Source organism: Gobio gobio, assembly GCF_949357685.1.
Source record: "Gobio gobio genome assembly, chromosome: 1".
Lineage (NCBI taxonomy): Eukaryota > Metazoa > Chordata > Actinopteri > Cypriniformes > Gobionidae > Gobio > Gobio gobio.
This window is the reverse complement of record NC_137097.1, coordinates 56,792,091-56,810,840: the sequence shown is the minus strand read 5'-3', so window position 1 is coordinate 56,810,840 and position 18,750 is coordinate 56,792,091. Positions and strand designations below refer to the sequence as shown.

Here is an 18,750-nt window from a genome sequence, read left to right as displayed (position 1 = left end):
AAGCCAGAAATAACTGAAGAGATACAGTGTGAATTAATGATGCCTGAATAGAATGAGCCTGTGAAATTCAGCTTGAGAGAGAAGTCTTGGCAATGATTTCAAACTGAGTTGGTCCAACTTTGATGTAATCGAAATGCCCAGAAAAGCATTTATGTCACATATCAAAGCCTGTTTGCTTTCAACTGTGAAATACATGTGCATTTACTTTAAATATACAGTTTAAAGAAAACCACACTTCAGCAATACCAATCACTTAGCAATACCAATGTGTGCAAACTGTTCTTCAATGTCAATATTTGTACACACTACATGCTTTTTGTTCTGCTGCTAGCAATGTTTCTGAGTGGAAATAATATCTGTCTGCAACAGTGACATTTTGAAATTAGTTTCTTTGTACGTTACAATTGTGGAAATTGTGGATTTTCTATAATCGGAATGGGAGTAAATTGAACAGTACCTCACTTTGTCCTCATTATCTTAACAGGCAAACAAGCTGTGAAGCTTATAAAGGACAATACATGCTGCAGATTAATTTCTTTAATTATGTTGTGCTATCTACAAAAGTTGTATTTGACTGTTCATGTGTCGATGTAGTATAAAGCAGCTTTTATTGTGCTACTGACATGACTGTAGTATTTTAAACATAATTTTCTAAAAGTTCTATTCAATTCCTACACTGTAAAATCCAACAGTGATTCTAACTAACACTTTTTAGTGTCTTAACTTAATTGTAAAAATCTAGTAATCTGTACTGTTTACATACTATTCCTTGTTTACTCAGAAAACCCAAGTTAAGATTAATTGATTGGCTGGAGTGTCATTTTGTCAAGTAAAAGAAAAAACTCACCATTATGGCGATCAGTGTTCACTTTGGTTGGACACTTGGAACATTCAAATTATTGTAATTCTCTTCCTAGGTTGCTTTTAAAAGTTGACCTAGCTTCTGGCAGAATAATTAACTATAGTTAATGATTTAGTCTGAAATTAAGATAATCTTTTAAAATTTCAGACTTCAAAATTCAGCATGCAAAACACAACAATAGTAACATCTCTTTACTAAGCCAAGAGTAAATCTAAATTAAAAGATCAAGTACTCTCTACACTCTAAAAAAAAAAATGGTGCTATATAGACCTAAAAGTCGTTGTTTGGCTCGTAATCATAGGGGAACCACTTTTGGTGCTTTATAACACCATATCTTAACAGGTTCTGTATATGGTAGCGGTGCTATATAGCACCTCAGTCATCCCGAAGAACCGCTGAAGAACCACTGAAGCACCAAGATTTGGTGCTATACAGCACTTAAAGTGGTTTCCCTATGATTACGAGCCAAACAACGACTTTTAGGTCTATATAGCACCATTTTTTTAAAGAGTTTACAGTTCTTTTTTAGTCACTAGAACTCTTGTGTAAGTGAACTATAACTAAACATTTGTTAGCACAACATACTATTCCTATTTCACTTTACTTGTTTTTTTTTTAAGGCAATCGGTTTGCATGCTTTTTTCAAAGAAGTCTAACTAATTCGATTTTACAGTGTAGGGCAAAAACAAGGAAAAGAAAATGTAATGCACCTTTAAGATTTAAACGTCATGTCACGTCACTGCCTCAATAAGGATCATTGCACTTTTGTAGAGGTAAAGATGTTTTTTTTCCCCTGTCAAGACAAATCCAGCTATACTCATCATAAACCCACTTGGCAAACAAAGTGATATTTCAAAGCACGGAAAAACAGTGAGGATTTATTACAGGAGCTTTACCTTTCACCTCTCTGCAATTTCACACAATTTGTCTGTTGCAAACACCACAGCACTTCAAGACAACTGATATAAATCACAAATACACAGAGCCATTTGTACTGAACAAACACCAGGGAACATCAATGAACATTCAGAAATCTGATGAGTTGTATTTTATTCACTACGAGTGCAGAGAGTGAATAAGTTGTAAACTGTGCCTAGTTAATAATAATTATAGAATCACTCCTGATGTAACAAGTTAACAAGTTAAAGAGGACTAATGATTTAACACTGCATTTTCAGGACTGGAATGTCACATGGTACACAGCACATCCAGACCTCACCAGGTGTTTCCAGCACACAGTACTAGTGTGGTTCCCCTGTTTCTATCTCTGGGTTTGTGCCCCTTTCTACTGCTTGTACCTCAAATTCTACGACAATGGACGTATATCTATATCCAGCCTCTGCTGTGCCAAGACAGTAAGTCATACCGGTCATCCTGAAAATCTCTCAGGTTATTGTAATGTGCATGGAAATGTAGAAATAAGTGACATCATTAAAGAGGCATGTTCTACAGGACGAAAAACAGATCATATCATATATCATACACTTTGACCCAGTTGACATGTACTGTAAATAAATTCTAAAAGAGCACACACGACTAGTCAAAAGTTTGGGGTCAGTAAGATTTCTTTTTTTTTTTTTTGAAATAAATTACAACTTTTATTCAGTAAGGACACATTAATTTGATCAAAAATGAAAGTAAAGACATTTATAATGTTACAAATGATTTCAAATAAATGCTGTTCTATTTACCAAAAAAATTATTTTTGCACAAATATGAAGCAGCTGATGATAATTAGATCTGTTTCTTGAGCAGAAAATCATCATATTAGAATGATTTCTGAAGAGTCATGTGACACTGAAGACTGGAGTAGTGATGCAGAAAATTCAGCTTTGACATCACAGCCAGATTAAATTATATCTTAAAATATAGGCTATTCAAGCAGTTATTTTAAATTGTAATAATATTTCACAATATTACTTGTTTTTACTGTATTTTTGATCAAATAAGTGCAGCATAAGAGACTTTCAAATTTTTTTTTTTTTAAAGTCCCTAAACTTTTTATCGATAGTGTAAGTAAAACATTTTTTAGGGGGGCATGATGCCACAACATTGCAGTTAATGCTTACGTGTCTTTGTTCACGTCTTGTAGGGTTTGGGTCTCTGCCTGGCTTCCTTTGGTTTCCTGGAGATGGTCTATCTGCTGGTGGAAAGGAGCAGAGATATAGAGCGTCACATGGTCTTTCTCCTAAGCCCTATAATTCGCAGCCTTACCATGGTAAATCACACTATTACTATTCTCCTGAACCTCCCCTTTCCATACGTAAATGACTGTTATGAAACACAATGTTGATTTCAGAAATATAAGGGTCCAAATGTATGTTTTGAATTCTTTCTTCTTTTTTTTCAACAAAACTTTTAGAGGATAGTTAAGATTTATGATCTGTTATATTTAAGCCTGAATGAACAAATCTCTTTGTGGCTAGACGTCTGGCAGAAGTTTGCTGAAGGGATCAGGATAAATAAGCCTCTTTTACCTCTGGTCACAGCAGACAGCAGTGTCAACAGTGGTTGTTGTAAAAAAAAAAAAAAACAGTTTTTTTTTTTTACTTTCCAGATCTGCCCAACAAGATAAGTCCATTTTAAAGTCCTGACACAGACTAAACATGGTCTCTGCTGTATAGAATCAATACAAGTATCAACAAAAAACATTTTTGTAGAGTGTTTTGGATTTCTCTATTGACCTCATCTAGCACACTGACTGTAATAAACTGTGTCCTCAGATACTGGCAGTGTTGGTGATCCACTTGGAGAGGCTGAGGGGCTTTCGGTCCTCTGTCTTTCTCTTCCTGTTTTGGACGCTGGCAATCGTCTGCTCGCTGGTGCCTCTCAGAGCCAACATACAAGCCATCATAGACGAGGTCTGTATATCCCTAGTATATCAAACTATTGTTAATTATTATTTTCATATATTAACTGTAAAAATTGAGAGATATTTTGACATCTCAATTTACCTGAGTTCACCCAATATGTATTAAGAGGGGCTGAAATTACATAGTACATTGAAAATCTTGAATTTGAAATCTAATAGAAACCCCAGAAAGTTTTAGGATTCTAAAAAAAATTCAATTTTTACGAGTGATGCTGCCAATATAATTGTGATAATAATAATAATAACAAAAAAGAAGCATTTTGGACAAACTTTTGGACCCGTTTGTAAAAGGTTTGTAATATAAAAGCCATCAATGGTGCTTTAGAAATTAGTCAATTTAACTGGCCTTCATCAATTTCTGGCAATGCAAAATGTCTAGGCTTTGTTGTTCTCCCTTTACGTATGTGTAACACGGGCCCTTGTACGGTTTTTCTAATGAATGTTACTCAATCTCACTCTCTAAATTTATCTGTGTTGTGTCTGAGAGCCTAACACAGTGTTGCGTAAACAGAGTGCTTTTAGATGGTGCTCTTCTCCGCGTTGATGCCTGGGTAGGCCTGTCGGTTTTCCCTTTCCACTTCCCTCAATGCCCTCTTTGTCTGAAGCTGAGGCAGTGCAGAGAGCAGTCACAATCACCACTGGTGTTTTTCCGGACAGATAGGAGAAGCCGCATACGTCTGCGGATGCCGTTACTGTCTCCCTCGGTCTGTCTGTCTCTTGCCTGCTGTGATGCTCCCACTCCATAATTATTTCACTGCATCTAGTCACAGACACAGCAATAAACATCTTGACACTGGAATGTGAAATATACATGTAGCTCACATGCATATTGATTGTGGAATGTATAATCTTTAGGGCTATGTGCATATTTTGTTAAATATTTATATTATGTGGCTACCACCAGGGCCTTCCCAAGCATGCTGGTCCTTATCGCGTGCCTTTCCTCCCTGGTCCGTTTTGCACACATAATTCACTTAATTTTTATGTTTAGACTATAGATTCAGTCAAATCCTCCAAACACTATAGCTCTAAGTGATCATTTTACTCTTGGTCTTTCGCTCATGTTAGTCATTACTAATAGACAAGATCAGTCACTTTCTTGAATGAATCGTTCATTGCAATTTGTGAACTGATTGAACAGGACCATCATAATAAAAACGCCATCGATAATAACCGGTTTACGAGTTCGACATTGCTATCATGTCTCGGCACTCGATTTCTTCAAAAACGACATTTTAATGAAACGTAGTAGAGTATAAAGTAAGATATTATACTTTGGAGTGTATTGTTGTAAAAGTCTCCCAAAATGAAAATACTGACTCACAAACAGATACTTAAAAAATCTAGGCTACTTAAGTACAGTATGGACTAAGGAAGTAAAAATACTGTAAGGAAGTAAACAAAAAAAAAAGCAATGAAGCCACATAGAGCTCAGTGATGACAGCCCATACGTTTACATAGAAACTGAAGCTTGGTTTGTGGTGGGATCTGTTGTGCCCTAAATGAGCCCTCAGCCAATGGGCAGCAGGTCCAAGAGCAACAGCAAAACAACTGGTGCTTGGTCCTGTCATACCACACTGTGGGAGGATATGTTCCCTAACCAATTTGAGTTTCTCCAAACTGTTTAAGCGCACAGCATCCTGCATTGTGGTGTCCAGAGTTTGGACTGTGACCATTTGAGTAAATGAAGCTTGTGTTTACATATTCTTATAGAGGTCTGCGCTGCCACTTTCTCTTGTAGCTTGGCCATTTAACACCATTTCTGGACACTTTGGCCCCTGTAAAATTTCAGCAGCAGATCCAGGGCTCTGGCATGGCTGCTGTTTTGAACCTAAAGCCCGGTCCTCTGCATATTTTCTCTCTAACAAATCTTGAACCTTGCACACACAAAAAGATCAAGTGCAGTGTGGTAAAACTTTATCCCAAACAACAAAATGGAATACAATTGTACAAACATAAGCATTATTCCTCTATAATTTTAAAAATTATCTTTAATTAAATAATTGCTTTTTCATAATTTATTTGCATGATAGCCTGGCCAAAAATGTCTGCACAATTCGGCATGTTCCATTTTGTTATCACCAAAAAATATTGACTTCAAACAAAACTACGCAATAAGCTAACAAAATCTTTAACAAGTTAATATTTGAATAAAAGATGTACATTTATGACGAGAGCATGGATGCCAGGAGAAAAAGACAAAACAGTTACAATACTATTATCAACAACTTTCTAGCCTATTAGAAGTCGTGAATGAAGAGTCTCAGTCTGTTGGAATAAAGATCTTTCTGTGGTCTGTATTTTTTATACCATGATTTAGAAGTGTTCATAAATAGATTTGTTGTGTCATTAATCGTAGTTTGATGGAACATTTAGGTCATTATAATAAGCTGAGGTCTTTGAAAGGAAGGGAGGGGAACAGCAGGCAACATCCCCAAAAGAACACTCCCCACATCAGCCACCAGTCCCGCCTCCGCACACTGCGGTGAGACAAAGTGGGCGGTTGATCTCAGATCAGCCCTGGTGCTAGGGCAGGCAGAAGAGAAAATATGGATATAGTCCCACAGGAAGCATGTAGGTTATGTGGCGAATGATTCCTTGGGAAATCCCTGGCAAATGTGTTTGCATCACTTATGTGCCTGGTTGGTCATCTCCACAAAAATGAAAACATGCAGCGTTATTTAATAATTCAATGTTGAATCGTACAATTCAATTTGTGCAATAAAACAAGCTTTCATTGTTTGGTCTCATTTTTATGATGAAATCAAAAATACATTAACCCAAGGGACCCTGATTTCCAAAGGAAATGCAAAATTTACTTTCATCAGAGAACATAACTTTGGACCACTCAGCAGCAGTCCAGTCCTTTTAGTCTTTAGCCCAGGCGAGACGCTTCTGACGCTGTCTGTTGTTCAAGAGTGGCTTGACACAAGGAATGCGACAGCTGAAACCCATGTCTTGTATAAGTCTGTGCGTAGTGGCTCTTGAAGCACTGACTCCAGCTGCAGTCCGCTCTTTGTGAATCTCCCCCACATTTTTGAATGGGTTTTGTTTCACAATCCTCTCCAGGGTGCGGTTACCCCTATTGCTTGTACACTTTTTTTACCACATATTTTCCTTCCCTTCGCCTCTCTATTAATGTGCTTGGACACAGAGCTCTGTGAACCGCCAGTCTCTTTTGCAATTACCTTTTGTGTCTTGCCCTCCTTGTGCAAGGTGTCAATGGTCGTCTTTTGGACAACTGTCAAGTCAGCAGTCTTCCCCATGATTGTGTAGCCTACAGAACTAGACTGAGAGACCATTTAAAGGCCTTTGCAGGTGTTTTGAGTTCATTAGCTGATTAGAGTGTAGCACCAGGTGTCTTCAATATTGAACCTTTTCACAATATTCTAATTTTCTGAGATACTGAATTTGGGATTTTCCTTAGTTGTCAGTTATAATTATCAAAATGAAAATAAATAAACATTTGAAATATATCAGTCTGTGTGTAATGAATGAATATAATGAACAAGTTTCACTTTTTGAATGGAATTAGTGAAATAAATCAACTTTTTGATGATATTCTAATTATATGACCAGCACCTGTATATAGTTTAAAGGGGAGGGATACAGAAAAAATAATAAATCAATACTATCTATTTTTCATGCTAAGTTAATTTTACATTTTATACTAGTTTATCTAAAAAAAGAAACATTATGCTTCCAATTGCTTTAAAATGAGTGTAACGACTGTATTGTTCTCCATACTGTTGTCTACATTCTACTGATATACAGTCATGTGTGTTACAGGGTTTCTCCGCGGATGCGATGAGATTAGTGGCATTTTTTACATTCTTCTCTCTCCAACTGGCTCAACTCATCCTAAGTTGTTTTGCTGACAAACGCCCAGGAACTTTCAAACCTGTATATGTAAAGGTAGAGTGTCATCAATGTTTTATTTATTTAAAAAAAATTATGAGTAAACTAATAGTTGGGAATATAATAAATGGTCAAAAAATAATACCTGGAAATATTGTTATTTTCCACTAGAATCCATGTCCAGTTGAGGATGCTTCTTTCCTTTCAAAATTACTTTTCTGGTGGTACGGCAGGTAGAGTCATCTTTTTGTCTCTCATTTCACGAACTTATGAGATTCTTGTGATGGTCTGGAGAATAAAAACCCACTGAGATATAGAGAAACACACATATTTGTGCTCCACAGATTGGTGGTAAAGGGCTACCGCTCACCTTTAAAAGCTGAAGACCTCTGGTCTCTACGAGAAGAGGATACATCTGAAAAAATCATCTTTGATCTAGAGAAAGAGTGGGCCAAGCAATGCGCCAAACTGCAACAGTAAGACACCTGCGATTTCCTTAACTGCATGTTTTCCATCCCGAGAGGACGGTTTCATAATTTGCATGCTCATAACTAGTGATTTCAGTTAACAAAGTGCAATGTTTTTACTTTGTTGCAACAATGCTAACAGAATGATATTCCAGAGACTAAAGTAGGGTTACAAATGTTGTGTTGTCTCCTTCAAACACAGACAAGAGAGCTCTCTGAACGGATCACAAGCTCTTGGTTATAAACTGAGTGAGCAGACACAGCTGTTCAGAAAACTCCATAAAGAACAAAGCTCAGGCTTCTGTCTGCTCCGTACACTAGCCAAAAACTTTGGCCCCTACTTTCTGACTGGGACTATCTGTCTGGTCATTCAAGATGCTTTCATGTTCTCCATACCACAAGTGTTAAGGTGAGATAGGCAGTAATTCTATCACGGCATGTACAGTTTATATGGTACAAGACATACCCTGCACAAACGTTTGGGGTCTGTAAGATGTTTTAGTGTTTTAGAAGGAAGTCTCTTCTGCTAAGACTGCATTTATTTGATTAAAAATACAGTAAAAAAAAAAAAATGTTATACAAGTTAAAATAAAAAAAATTGTTCTTCACAGGATTCCTTCATGGATAAAAAGTTTAAAAGAACAGCATTATTTTGAAATAGATTAAAATTCTATTTAACACATCCTTGCTGAATAAACATATTCATTTATTTTTTTCAAAATTACTCCTTTTGAGTGTTGTGTTGACTGCTTTACTACAAAACTTTACTGAACTAGACAAGCTCTAAGGTCAAATGTCATCATATTATATCCTTTTAAAAATATTTTTCGTCAGTATTCATTTATTTGTGTGCAAAGCCAAAACATCTACACTATTTAGGGGCAGGTTTTTTTTAGATAAACACATCAATGTGTAAATATAGAGCAAGGCCTTTGGCACATAATTCTGTCAAAAAAAAGTGTTGTGCAACAAAAACAGAAATTTGTAAGGGGAACCTTGACTATGTCTATGAACTTGTTGCCCTTTCTCAGTATTGAGTGTGAACTCAACACGGAGTTCACACTCAGTCGCCCCCCACATCCTGCTTTGGTACAGCCACACACTGTTAATTTTGTCCCATGCACCACGACGTTTAGGAGAGTCTGCTCTTTGCAGCATCATATTGTTTGTGGCTGAGCTATAGCTCTGAAAAGGCAAAGAAACGGCAGTTCATCATCAAATTAAGCCACTCCGTCTGGCATATAGCAAGCCAAGAGCACTGTGGTGGGTTCACTGCTCCAGAACCACAGGAACTGTGGCCTCAATACCACCAAAACACCCCTTTACAGTGATTGTGCACTCTTGAGAAACTTTGATGCATGTACCTGGAGTTATTGTTTAAGCTCAGCTATATTAGGTCCAAGAAGGCTCATATTTGTTCAGTCCCAGTTTCTTTAGGTTTGGCTTGTGTTCGCTGCAGTTAAATAAAGACAAAAAGAGAACCAAATTAAACTTGTATATCCAAAAATGGTGTGCTACTGTTTGGTTCTCAGTAAATCATAACAATATGTGTTTCTTGTTCTTCAGCCTACTGCTCGGCTTTGTGAGGGATGAAGATGCCCCCTTGTGGAAGGGTTACCTCTTTGCCTTTTTGATGTTCCTGTTGTCTTGTCTGCAGTCCCTGTTCAACCATCAGTACATGTATACCTGCTTCACGGTGGGGATGAGGGTTAAAACTGCAGTTATGGGCCTAGTGTACAGGAAGGTAGGTTTTTGAACTGTTTACTAACAAATGCAAAGATGCATATGATGGTTCTCACATTCATTCTGGTCTCCACAGTCTCTGGTCATCAACAATGCGGCCCGTAGAACATGTACAGTTGGAGAGATAGTGAACTTGGTTTCAGCTGACACCCAGAAACTCATGGATTTCGTGGTGTACTTCAATGCAGTGTGGGTGGCCCCAATTGAAATCGCCTTATGTCTTTTCTTCCTCTGGCAGGTGAGAACAGACGCTTCTAGATATAAAGATGTTCATGTTTATTCCTCTTATAAAATATGTTGGATTGTTACACTGTCAGAAAAAAATGGTGTACAACAGCTTGTACACTTAAAGACAACGTTGTACCTTATCAAAGCCTAAAAGGTGCATATTAGAACCTAACGGTATTGGTATGTAGGCTACTACTAACGTTTTGGGGATAAATAAGGAACAAAGATGTCCTAAAATTCATTCATTTCAATGTGTCATCCCCTTAACAGCGTCTCGGCCCGTCTGCCTTGGCTGGCATCGCCACTGTGATTCTCATCTTCCCTTTGAATGGGTTCATTGCCAAAATGAGAAGCAAGCTCCAGGTATCATCCATGTTGTTCCAATGGTCAAATGATATTTCCATGATAACATTCATGCTGTGGTGACTGAGGTTGTGTCGGCACACAGTGTCTTCCCAGGAATTTCATGTCTACTGATAATTTGAAACATAAGCATGAGGACAGTCTGTGCAGTTCTGTCCATAAAAACCACAGGATTTTGCCTTGTTGTAAAACAGAAATGTCTTTATTTCCTTTGACTGAAATATCCCAAAAATTTAAACTTGCCCATATTGGTTTCTTTCTGGACTTGTAAACAATTTTGCTTGCATGATTCTCAATTCACATGTTTTGTTTTCTGCTCTCAGGAGGTCCAGATGAAGTACATGGACGGCCGCATTAAGCTTATGAATGAAATCTTGAGCGGAATAAAGATTCTGAAGTTTTACGCCTGGGAGAATGCTTTCAGAGAACGTGTTCTTGGCCTAAGGGAAAAAGAGCTGAATGCTCTGAAGAAGTCTCAGATCCTTTACTCAATATCCATCGCCTCCTTCAACTCCTCCACTTTCTTGGTACTTTTCATAATTCTTGGATGGTTTCTTAAAACATTAATATAGTCCTAACAACGGCATAATTTTAATCTTGTACACCCTTCAGATTGCATTTGCCATGTTTGGGGTGTATGTGCTGATAGATGATAAGCATGTTCTGGATGCTCAGAAGGTCTTTGTGTCCATGGCTCTCATCAACATTCTCAAAGCTCCTCTCAGTCAACTGCCCTTCGCAATGAGCACTACCATGCAGGTGAGCAGCAGTAATGCAATTCAAATATTCAAACACTTATGTATTTATATTTGTGTTTTTTCAAGGAAATTATCAAGAAGAAGTTATCTTTGTTTCTTCTTGTTTCTAAGGCAGTGGTTTCTCTCAAGCGTCTTGGAAAGTTTCTCAGTCAAGACGAGCTCAAACCAGATAGTGTGGAGAGAGCTCCCTACAATCCTGGTGAGTGCATTAGCTTGTCATCGTTTTCAGACTTTCCTAAAATGCTTTTGACATAAAACATTTTATACTTCTCAGATGACCAACATTGTTATACATGTTGAGCAATAAACAATCAATCCTAATGCAGGAAGCTATAACAAAACCCGACATTCAAAAAACAAAAATAACGAGTTACTTATCTGCCAAATAGACCCACCTTGAAGAATATATTTGCAGTTCTTCTACAAGACAGGCCCATTTGTGCAGGCTGTCAGAAACGCTGTAATTCAACAAACACTACAAGGAAATTGTGTGGCTATGTGGGTGTTGGTAGTGGCTGAAATGCGCATGATGACTTCATACAGTGGTCACTGGAAGGGGATTTTCAGCTTTGGAGCTGTAATTATATTTATATTACTTTTTCCACATTTTTGTGAGTTAAAAACAATTTAACTATTTTTTTATATTAAAGGTCAAAGAGGAGTTTTTGTGAGAAGTCTTTCTTTCTGCTTAATCCGAATATCATCAACAGGCCAAAAATATATCCCACTGATGATGGTTAAAAAAAATAATGTAAATGTATTAAGCAAAATAATTATCATAAACCCGGTCCTTAATTAACTTGTGGTATAGTTTTATGAGCCTCAAATACAATGCACACTTATAGTTATAGTTATTGGGATAGTTCACCCAAAAATGAAATTTGTCAAAATACTTTGAAATCGTTCCAAACCTGCATGACTTTCTTTCTACCATACATCCAAAAGGAAATATTCTATATACTAGGACATAAAATATTTTTTTGTAAAAAAATAAATAAAATAAAAATACAAACCTAAATTTATGTTGTTATTCATGGTTAATCTTCTTAACCAGTGAGCTGTTAAACAGCTTCTGAAACAGGCCTAATAGAATCAGTTCAACTTGAAAACCGAATCAGTCAAATTCACGATAAAAATTCAGATTCAGTTCATTTCTGAAACAGGTTAGACTATTCTTTGAAAAGCCCTGACGTAAAATATTTATTGTATTATATATATTTGTCTATTTCTCTCATGAACAAGACATTGATTTGAACAAGACAAGGTTTTCAATGAAAACTATTTTAGTCCATGTCTATCATAAAGCATTTAATATATATATATATATATATATATATATATATATATATATATATATATATATATATATATATATATATATATATATATATATATATATATATATATATATATATATATATATATATATATATATTTAAAAAAGTAATAATAATTTAAAATATTCTGTGATTGTCCAAGAGTTGTATGGAACACTTTTATGATGGTATCTTGAATCTTAAGAACTCATTCATTGCAACTGCACTGAAAAGAGCACGGAAAAAATCTTCAAAATGTATTTAAATATTATGCAGAGAAAAGAAAGTCATTCAGGAACACCAGGAGCTCACCTCTTCATTTCCTTTTTGTCAGATGTCGATGGTGTTGTTATTGACAACGGCACTTTCAGCTGGTCTAAAGATAGCACACCATGTCTCAAGAGGTAGGTACCTTTGAATATATATTTGTAGATCCCACATTTCTGAGCATATAAAGACAATAATCTGGCAACAATTCATTTCTGCAGGATCAGTGTCAAAGTGCATCGTGGTTCACTGGTGGCTGTGGTAGGTCATGTGGGCAGTGGAAAATCCTCTCTTCTGTCTGTGATGTTGGGAGAGATGGAAAAGAAAAGTGGCCACGTCACAGTTACAGTAAATCATTCAGGAACATTATTTAAAAATAAATTGGAATCATTCACATATTCCACATATAATTTTGCAAGCACTTTCTTTCAGGGCACTGTGGCTTACGTGCCTCAACAAGCATGGATCCAGAACGCCACTCTCAAAGACAACATTTTGTTTGGACATGAGAGGAAAGGCAGCTGGTACCAGAAAGTGGTGGAGGCCTGTGCTCTCCTACCAGACCTGGAGATCCTACCTGGAGGAGACTCGACAGAGATTGGGGAGAAGGTAAATTGTTAGACTGTCCGAACCAGACATGATAGAATAAAGTGACAAATCTAATTTATTTTAAATTTCAAATATGCAGGGTACCAGCAAAGTAAAACTCTACAATGTTCACAGGGGCTGAATCTGTCAGGAGGTCAGAAACAAAGAGTGAGTCTGGCACGCGCAGTCTACAAAAAGGCTGATATCTATCTGTTGGATGATCCCTTGTCAGCTGTAGATGCCCATGTGGGTCAGCACATCTTCGAAAAGGTCATTGGACCTAATGGAGTTCTTAAAAATAAGGTACAATAAAATATGTGACCCTCAAATCTAAAAATGTAAAATTTAAATTTGAAAAAGCTTTAAAGGTTTACAGTATAGACAGACATAACCTGTGCTGAATTTCTTTGAATTACAGTTAAGCAAATGTATCGTCCTGTCATTCCAATTCAACTTTATGTGTATGTGGACAATTTAACTTCTTACTCTTGAATTAAAAGGGAATGTTCTTCAATTCTGAATTTTGTCCAACCATGCAACAGACAATAATAGGCTTAAAATAAACTAACTAGCTTGTTTAATGACGCTCCCAAATGCTTGCTAAAACAGACTCGTATTCTGGTGACCCATGGGTTGAGCTTCCTGCCCCAGGCGGACCTGATCCTGGTGATGGCGGATGGGGAAATCACAGAGATGGGCTCTTATTCTGAGCTTTTGAGCAGGCAAAACGCTTTTGCTGACTTCGTTAAAGCTTTTTCTGTTAGCGAATGCAAGGAAAGTGCCACCCACAGAGGTAAGATAAAAAAGATTTGAGTGCCCAGCTTAATAAATGACTTAACACTACAACACTATTTCAATGTTAACATGGTTAAAAATGCAGATTCACCTTGTTTTAGGGACCAGGAAATCAGTCTCTCATCTCAGCATGACAGACTTCTCAATTGACCTCTCCCAGGAGCAACTCATCAGGTAACCAAGCTTTGAAAATGCAAATGCAACAGTTGTTTAAGAGAATACATTTTTACCTTTCTGTCAATTTTGTTGAATGTAGTGGAGACATGGGAAGTGCCACTATACAAACCATGGAGCCCATATCTGATAAAGAACAGGAGCAGGACCAGAAGGAAATTGGGAGACTGACCCAGGCTGACAAAGCCCATACAGGCCGAGTAAGTAATAGAGTCATTTCCACAGACATTCAAACAATGGGTAAACGCATCAAAATATACCTTCACATGCAACTCAACACCAAAAGCCAAAAGCCAAAGCATTGGATTGGAAGGTCAAATTTAAAGTTCAGCTACAGGTCAACGACACGCGTTTCAGATTCTCGTGTCACCACAGAGATTTAATTTGAACCCCTGATTACAGGCTTTTGAGCTTCATTGTTCTGAATACCATAATATAGCCTGAAAGTGCACTATATCATCCAGAGTGCTGTTCCTCACACATTCTTCTTCATAACGGGTCACACAGGTGAAACTGGAGCTGTATGTGGAGTACTTCAGGACCATTGGCCTGGCCCTCATCATCCCCATCATCTTCCTCTATGCGTTTCAACAGGCTGCCTCACTGGCCTACAACTACTGGCTAAGCCTGTGGGCAGATGAGCCGGTTGTAAATGGAACTCAGGTCAACACTGATCTGAAGCTTGGTGTTTTTGGAGCTCTCGGCTTTGCACAAGGTTAAATATCCCTTATATTTCTCAACCTGCACTAAGTATCCTTGGGCTTTGTTTTGTCCGTGATCATTAACTGTGATGTTATATTGCAGGAACTGCAATTTTTGGGACAACTGTGGCTATTTCACTAGGAGGAATAATTGCATCCCGGCATCTTCATTTGGACCTTCTCAACAATGTACTTCACTCTCCCATGTCGTTCTTTGAGAGCACACCCAGTGGTAATCTTCTCAATCGTTTCTCGAAAGAGATAGACGCCATTGACTGCATGATCCCTGATGGTCTAAAGATGATGCTGGGCTATGTGTTCAAACTTCTGGAGGTTTGCATTATCGTGCTGATGGCAACTCCTTTTGCAGGAGTGATCATACTGCCACTCACTCTCCTCTATGCCTTTATCCAGGTATGCTACTACAGATCGAGAGCATTATAACAAGGAGCAGCAGTTATTTATCTGACATCTATTTTCCTGTGGTTTCAGAGCTTCTACGTAGCCACGTCCTGCCAGTTGCGTAGACTAGAGTCGGTGAGTCGTTCACCCATCTATACTCATTTCAACGAGACAGTTCAAGGAGCCAGCGTGATCCGGGCCTTTGGTGAACAGCCTAGGTTCATCCTTGTAGCTGACAGCCGAGTGGACCACAATCAAACGTCCTATTTCCCGAGATTTGTGGCCACCAGGTCAGATTCAGATTTTTTTTTTTATTCTTTTTTTACTGCTCCTGGCCCTTCAATCCAACTCTGTACAATATCTTTCATGTTATTCCAAAAGGTGGCTGGCAGTAAATCTAGAGTTTCTGGGTAACTTGCTAGTCCTTGCTGCAGCTATCCTCTCTGTAATGGGAAGGGCGACTTTAAGTCCTGGAATCGTGGGGCTAGCTGTGTCCCACTCTCTCCAGGTAGGGAACTCATAAAAAAAGCCAAGTTATTTTCTGCCTATTAGATAAGAAGTTCTCAAGAAAAATAACATTTCAGGTAACTGGGATCCTGAGCTGGATTGTGCGGGCATGGACTGATGTAGAAAACAACATTGTGTCTGTTGAGCGAGTGAAGGAATATGCGGAAACAACAAAGGAGGTAACGTTGGTTTAAACGCTTTGTTTTTCCCAAAAATTCCTTTATGCAAAGTGACCAAAGTATATTTTTACATTCATTCTTGAGGTCACTATGTCTGTCTTTGGTTGTCGCAGGCACCATGGACATTCGAGGACAGTCCACTCCCATCACACTGGCCCAGATCAGGATCCATTGGATTCCAGGAATATGGACTTCAGTACCGCAAGGGTCTTGACTGGGCCTTGAAAGAAATCTCCCTCAGTGTTAATGACAGAGAAAAGGTAAATATAACATCTGGAGGAAATTAACACATTTTGTCTCTTTATTTTTTTATTACGTACTAAGCCATTCATCTAATCCACTCAGGTTGGAATTGTGGGGAGAACAGGGGCTGGAAAGTCATCTTTAGCTCTCGGAATCTTTCGGATCCTTGAGGCAGCAAAAGGAAAGATCTACATAGATGGGATAAACATTGCAGAGATTGGACTGCATGATCTGAGGTCTCGTATCACCATCATCCCACAGGTACACATGAGAAAAAAAAAAAAAAAAACCTTAATAGCAATGACACAATTTCAAAAATAATATTCAAAGATTGGGTGCTTTAATTACAACCACACCTTTTCGCCCAAGGATCCAGTGCTGTTCTCAGGTTCCTTGCGCATGAATCTGGATCCCTTTGATGGCTACACTGATGAGGAGGTGTGGAGAGCTCTGGAACTCGCACATCTCAAGAACTTTGTGTCTGGCCTTCCTGACAAACTCAATCATGAGTGTTCAGAGGGTGGAGAAAATCTCAGGTACAAACTCATGACAAGATTCCCCCCTCTTCATCATTTGACTAATACCTGATTGTTTCTGACTGGATATTTTGGGCTTCAGTTTGGGTCAGCGGCAGCTGGTTTGCCTGGCTCGAGCTCTCCTCAGGAAAACCAAGATCCTGGTTTTGGATGAAGCCACTGCAGCTGTGGATCTGGAGATGGACAATCTGATACAGTCCACTATACGAACTCAGTTTGAGGACTGCACCGTTCTGACCATTGCACATCGCCTCAACACCATCATGGACTACACAAGGTGCAAAAAAAGTGCATTTCTAATTGTGCATTTCTTTTGTGATTCCGGACAATGTTCTAACTCAGTCCTATTCAACTGTTCCCAACAGGGTGATTGTGATGGACAGAGGGCACATCACAGAGATGGACTCTCCATCCAATCTGATCTCTCAGCGTGGTCAATTCTATCGAATGTGCCGGGAGGCTGGGCTAGTGTGATTCTTCAAAAGAACCACTAGTGACAGAATCAATTCTTCGCTCATGAGAGACTATGAAAATAATGGTGCAGAACATCTCACCAACACACCTTCTGAGACTACCTGAAACTTTTCATCACAGCACTTACTAAAGGGCATGTCTTGCCTTCTCAATCAAGAGAAGCACAAAGCTCAGGATGAAGAGGTTTAGCCCATAAAAGCAGGTGTCCACGTTTTCGCCAGTATTACAGAAGCAGTGCTTCCTTAACTGACGTCTGAGATGCTAAAAAAACAGACTGATTCTCTCATGTCGTCAACGTTCTCATCTCAGAATATGAAGACTTGAGTAACATTAACTTACTGCAGAGGTCTTCAGTAGATCCAAATAACGCACACTTTGACGGTTAAACAGTGTGCATAGCCATGTTTACCAGCTCTCATTGCTGTCAAAGTGAAGTTTTGTAGAAATTTGTAGTGTATTACTATAGAGCCTGACAAGACAGCTATAGAACTAGTCACAATTTTACTTGAAGAGTTTATTAATCATGTCAGCACATTAAACCCTAAATTCCCATAAAGGTGAAAATGCATCTATTGTAAGCTATTTATGATGTGAGAAACATCCATTCATGTTAAAAACAATGCAGCACCCATACTTATACAAAATGTGTCTGTTTTAATACTAGTACTTTTTTCATACTCTAAAACTTTAAATCAGTATTTATGTATTTTGTACTGTATGATAACTGTATTTGTATATATTTATAACATTTCCATGCACACTTTATGTGTGACTGTCAGACTTGAAAATGCTCTTTTTATTCTTTGGATAGTTTCACTAAAATAAATGCTGGTAGTATTTATAATGACAAAATAAGAAAATCAGGTTCTTAAAAGTACAATGAGATAAAAGACTTTACAAAAATTTATTCAAATTTCCCCTTTACATATAAGCTTGATTTAAGAAACTAAGTACACTTAAAACTAGTGCATGTATACAAATATCAAATAATTACCTTTATGCTTACATACAAATCATACATCATGTAACAAAACAGGGTTTCATAGTTTTTTTTTTTTCACTTAAAGTCTGTCTTTGTCAGTTCTTTTTTAAAAAAAAGATTGGCCTTGAAAAAAAAACTCAAAAAGGCTTAAATGATGGAGTGGAGGTACTGATGAATGAAATACCACAGCGCACTCAAGCGTACATTCAACAGATATATGGTTTACAGCACACAGAGTGAAGCACACAGCACACAGTTCAGCAGGCAGAGCCATCGTCACGACAATCTGTCCTTACAGAACTACTAAAATTTGTCAGATACCTTAAATTGGTTTAGGGTAAATCCTGCTAGTTTTTAAAACAATAAATCCCCCCTAACAAAACTGAAGAAAAAAACCCCCACTCTGGTTTGACCTTTTTTATACAGAAAAATAAG

The 18,750-nt window shown here is 37.8% G+C and overlaps 1 protein-coding gene across 1 annotated transcript; it reads left to right on the top strand.

Moving 5' to 3' along the window:
* Positions 1-2,046: 2,046 nt before the first annotated feature.
* LOC307129996 (multidrug resistance-associated protein 1-like) lies at positions 2,047-18,690 on the top strand. Its single transcript, XM_079822826.1, has 30 exons — positions 2,047-2,217; positions 2,955-3,080; positions 3,586-3,723; positions 7,524-7,649; positions 7,764-7,825; positions 7,937-8,068; positions 8,262-8,468; positions 9,626-9,803; positions 9,879-10,040; positions 10,301-10,393; positions 10,717-10,920; positions 11,006-11,152; positions 11,263-11,350; positions 12,802-12,871; positions 12,956-13,082; positions 13,167-13,343; positions 13,458-13,625; positions 13,932-14,115; positions 14,219-14,291; positions 14,374-14,491; positions 14,799-15,006; positions 15,096-15,406; positions 15,485-15,684; positions 15,776-15,902; positions 15,979-16,080; positions 16,194-16,340; positions 16,426-16,584; positions 16,693-16,859; positions 16,942-17,136; positions 17,225-18,690. Exons 2-30 carry the CDS (start codon positions 2,994-2,996, stop codon positions 17,331-17,333), a joined length of 4,266 nt encoding a protein of 1,421 aa, XP_079678952.1. The 5' UTR covers positions 2,047-2,217; positions 2,955-2,993; the 3' UTR covers positions 17,334-18,690.
* Positions 18,691-18,750: the final 60 nt, after the last annotated feature.

What these genes read in the sequence shown, in the direction of transcription:
- LOC307129996 (XM_079822826.1), top strand. Translation starts at nt 2,994, where the DNA reads ATGGTCTATCTGCTGGTGGAAAGGAGCAGAGATATAGAGCGTCACATG. An exon ending in TCAAACCTGTATATGTAAAG is followed by an intron (nt 7,650 to 7,763) that starts GTAGAGTGTCAT and finishes ATTTTCCACTAG; the next exon opens with AATCCATGTCCAGTTGAGGA. An exon ending in ATGGAGTTCTTAAAAATAAG is followed by an intron (nt 13,626 to 13,931) that starts GTACAATAAAAT and finishes TTGCTAAAACAG; the next exon opens with ACTCGTATTCTGGTGACCCA.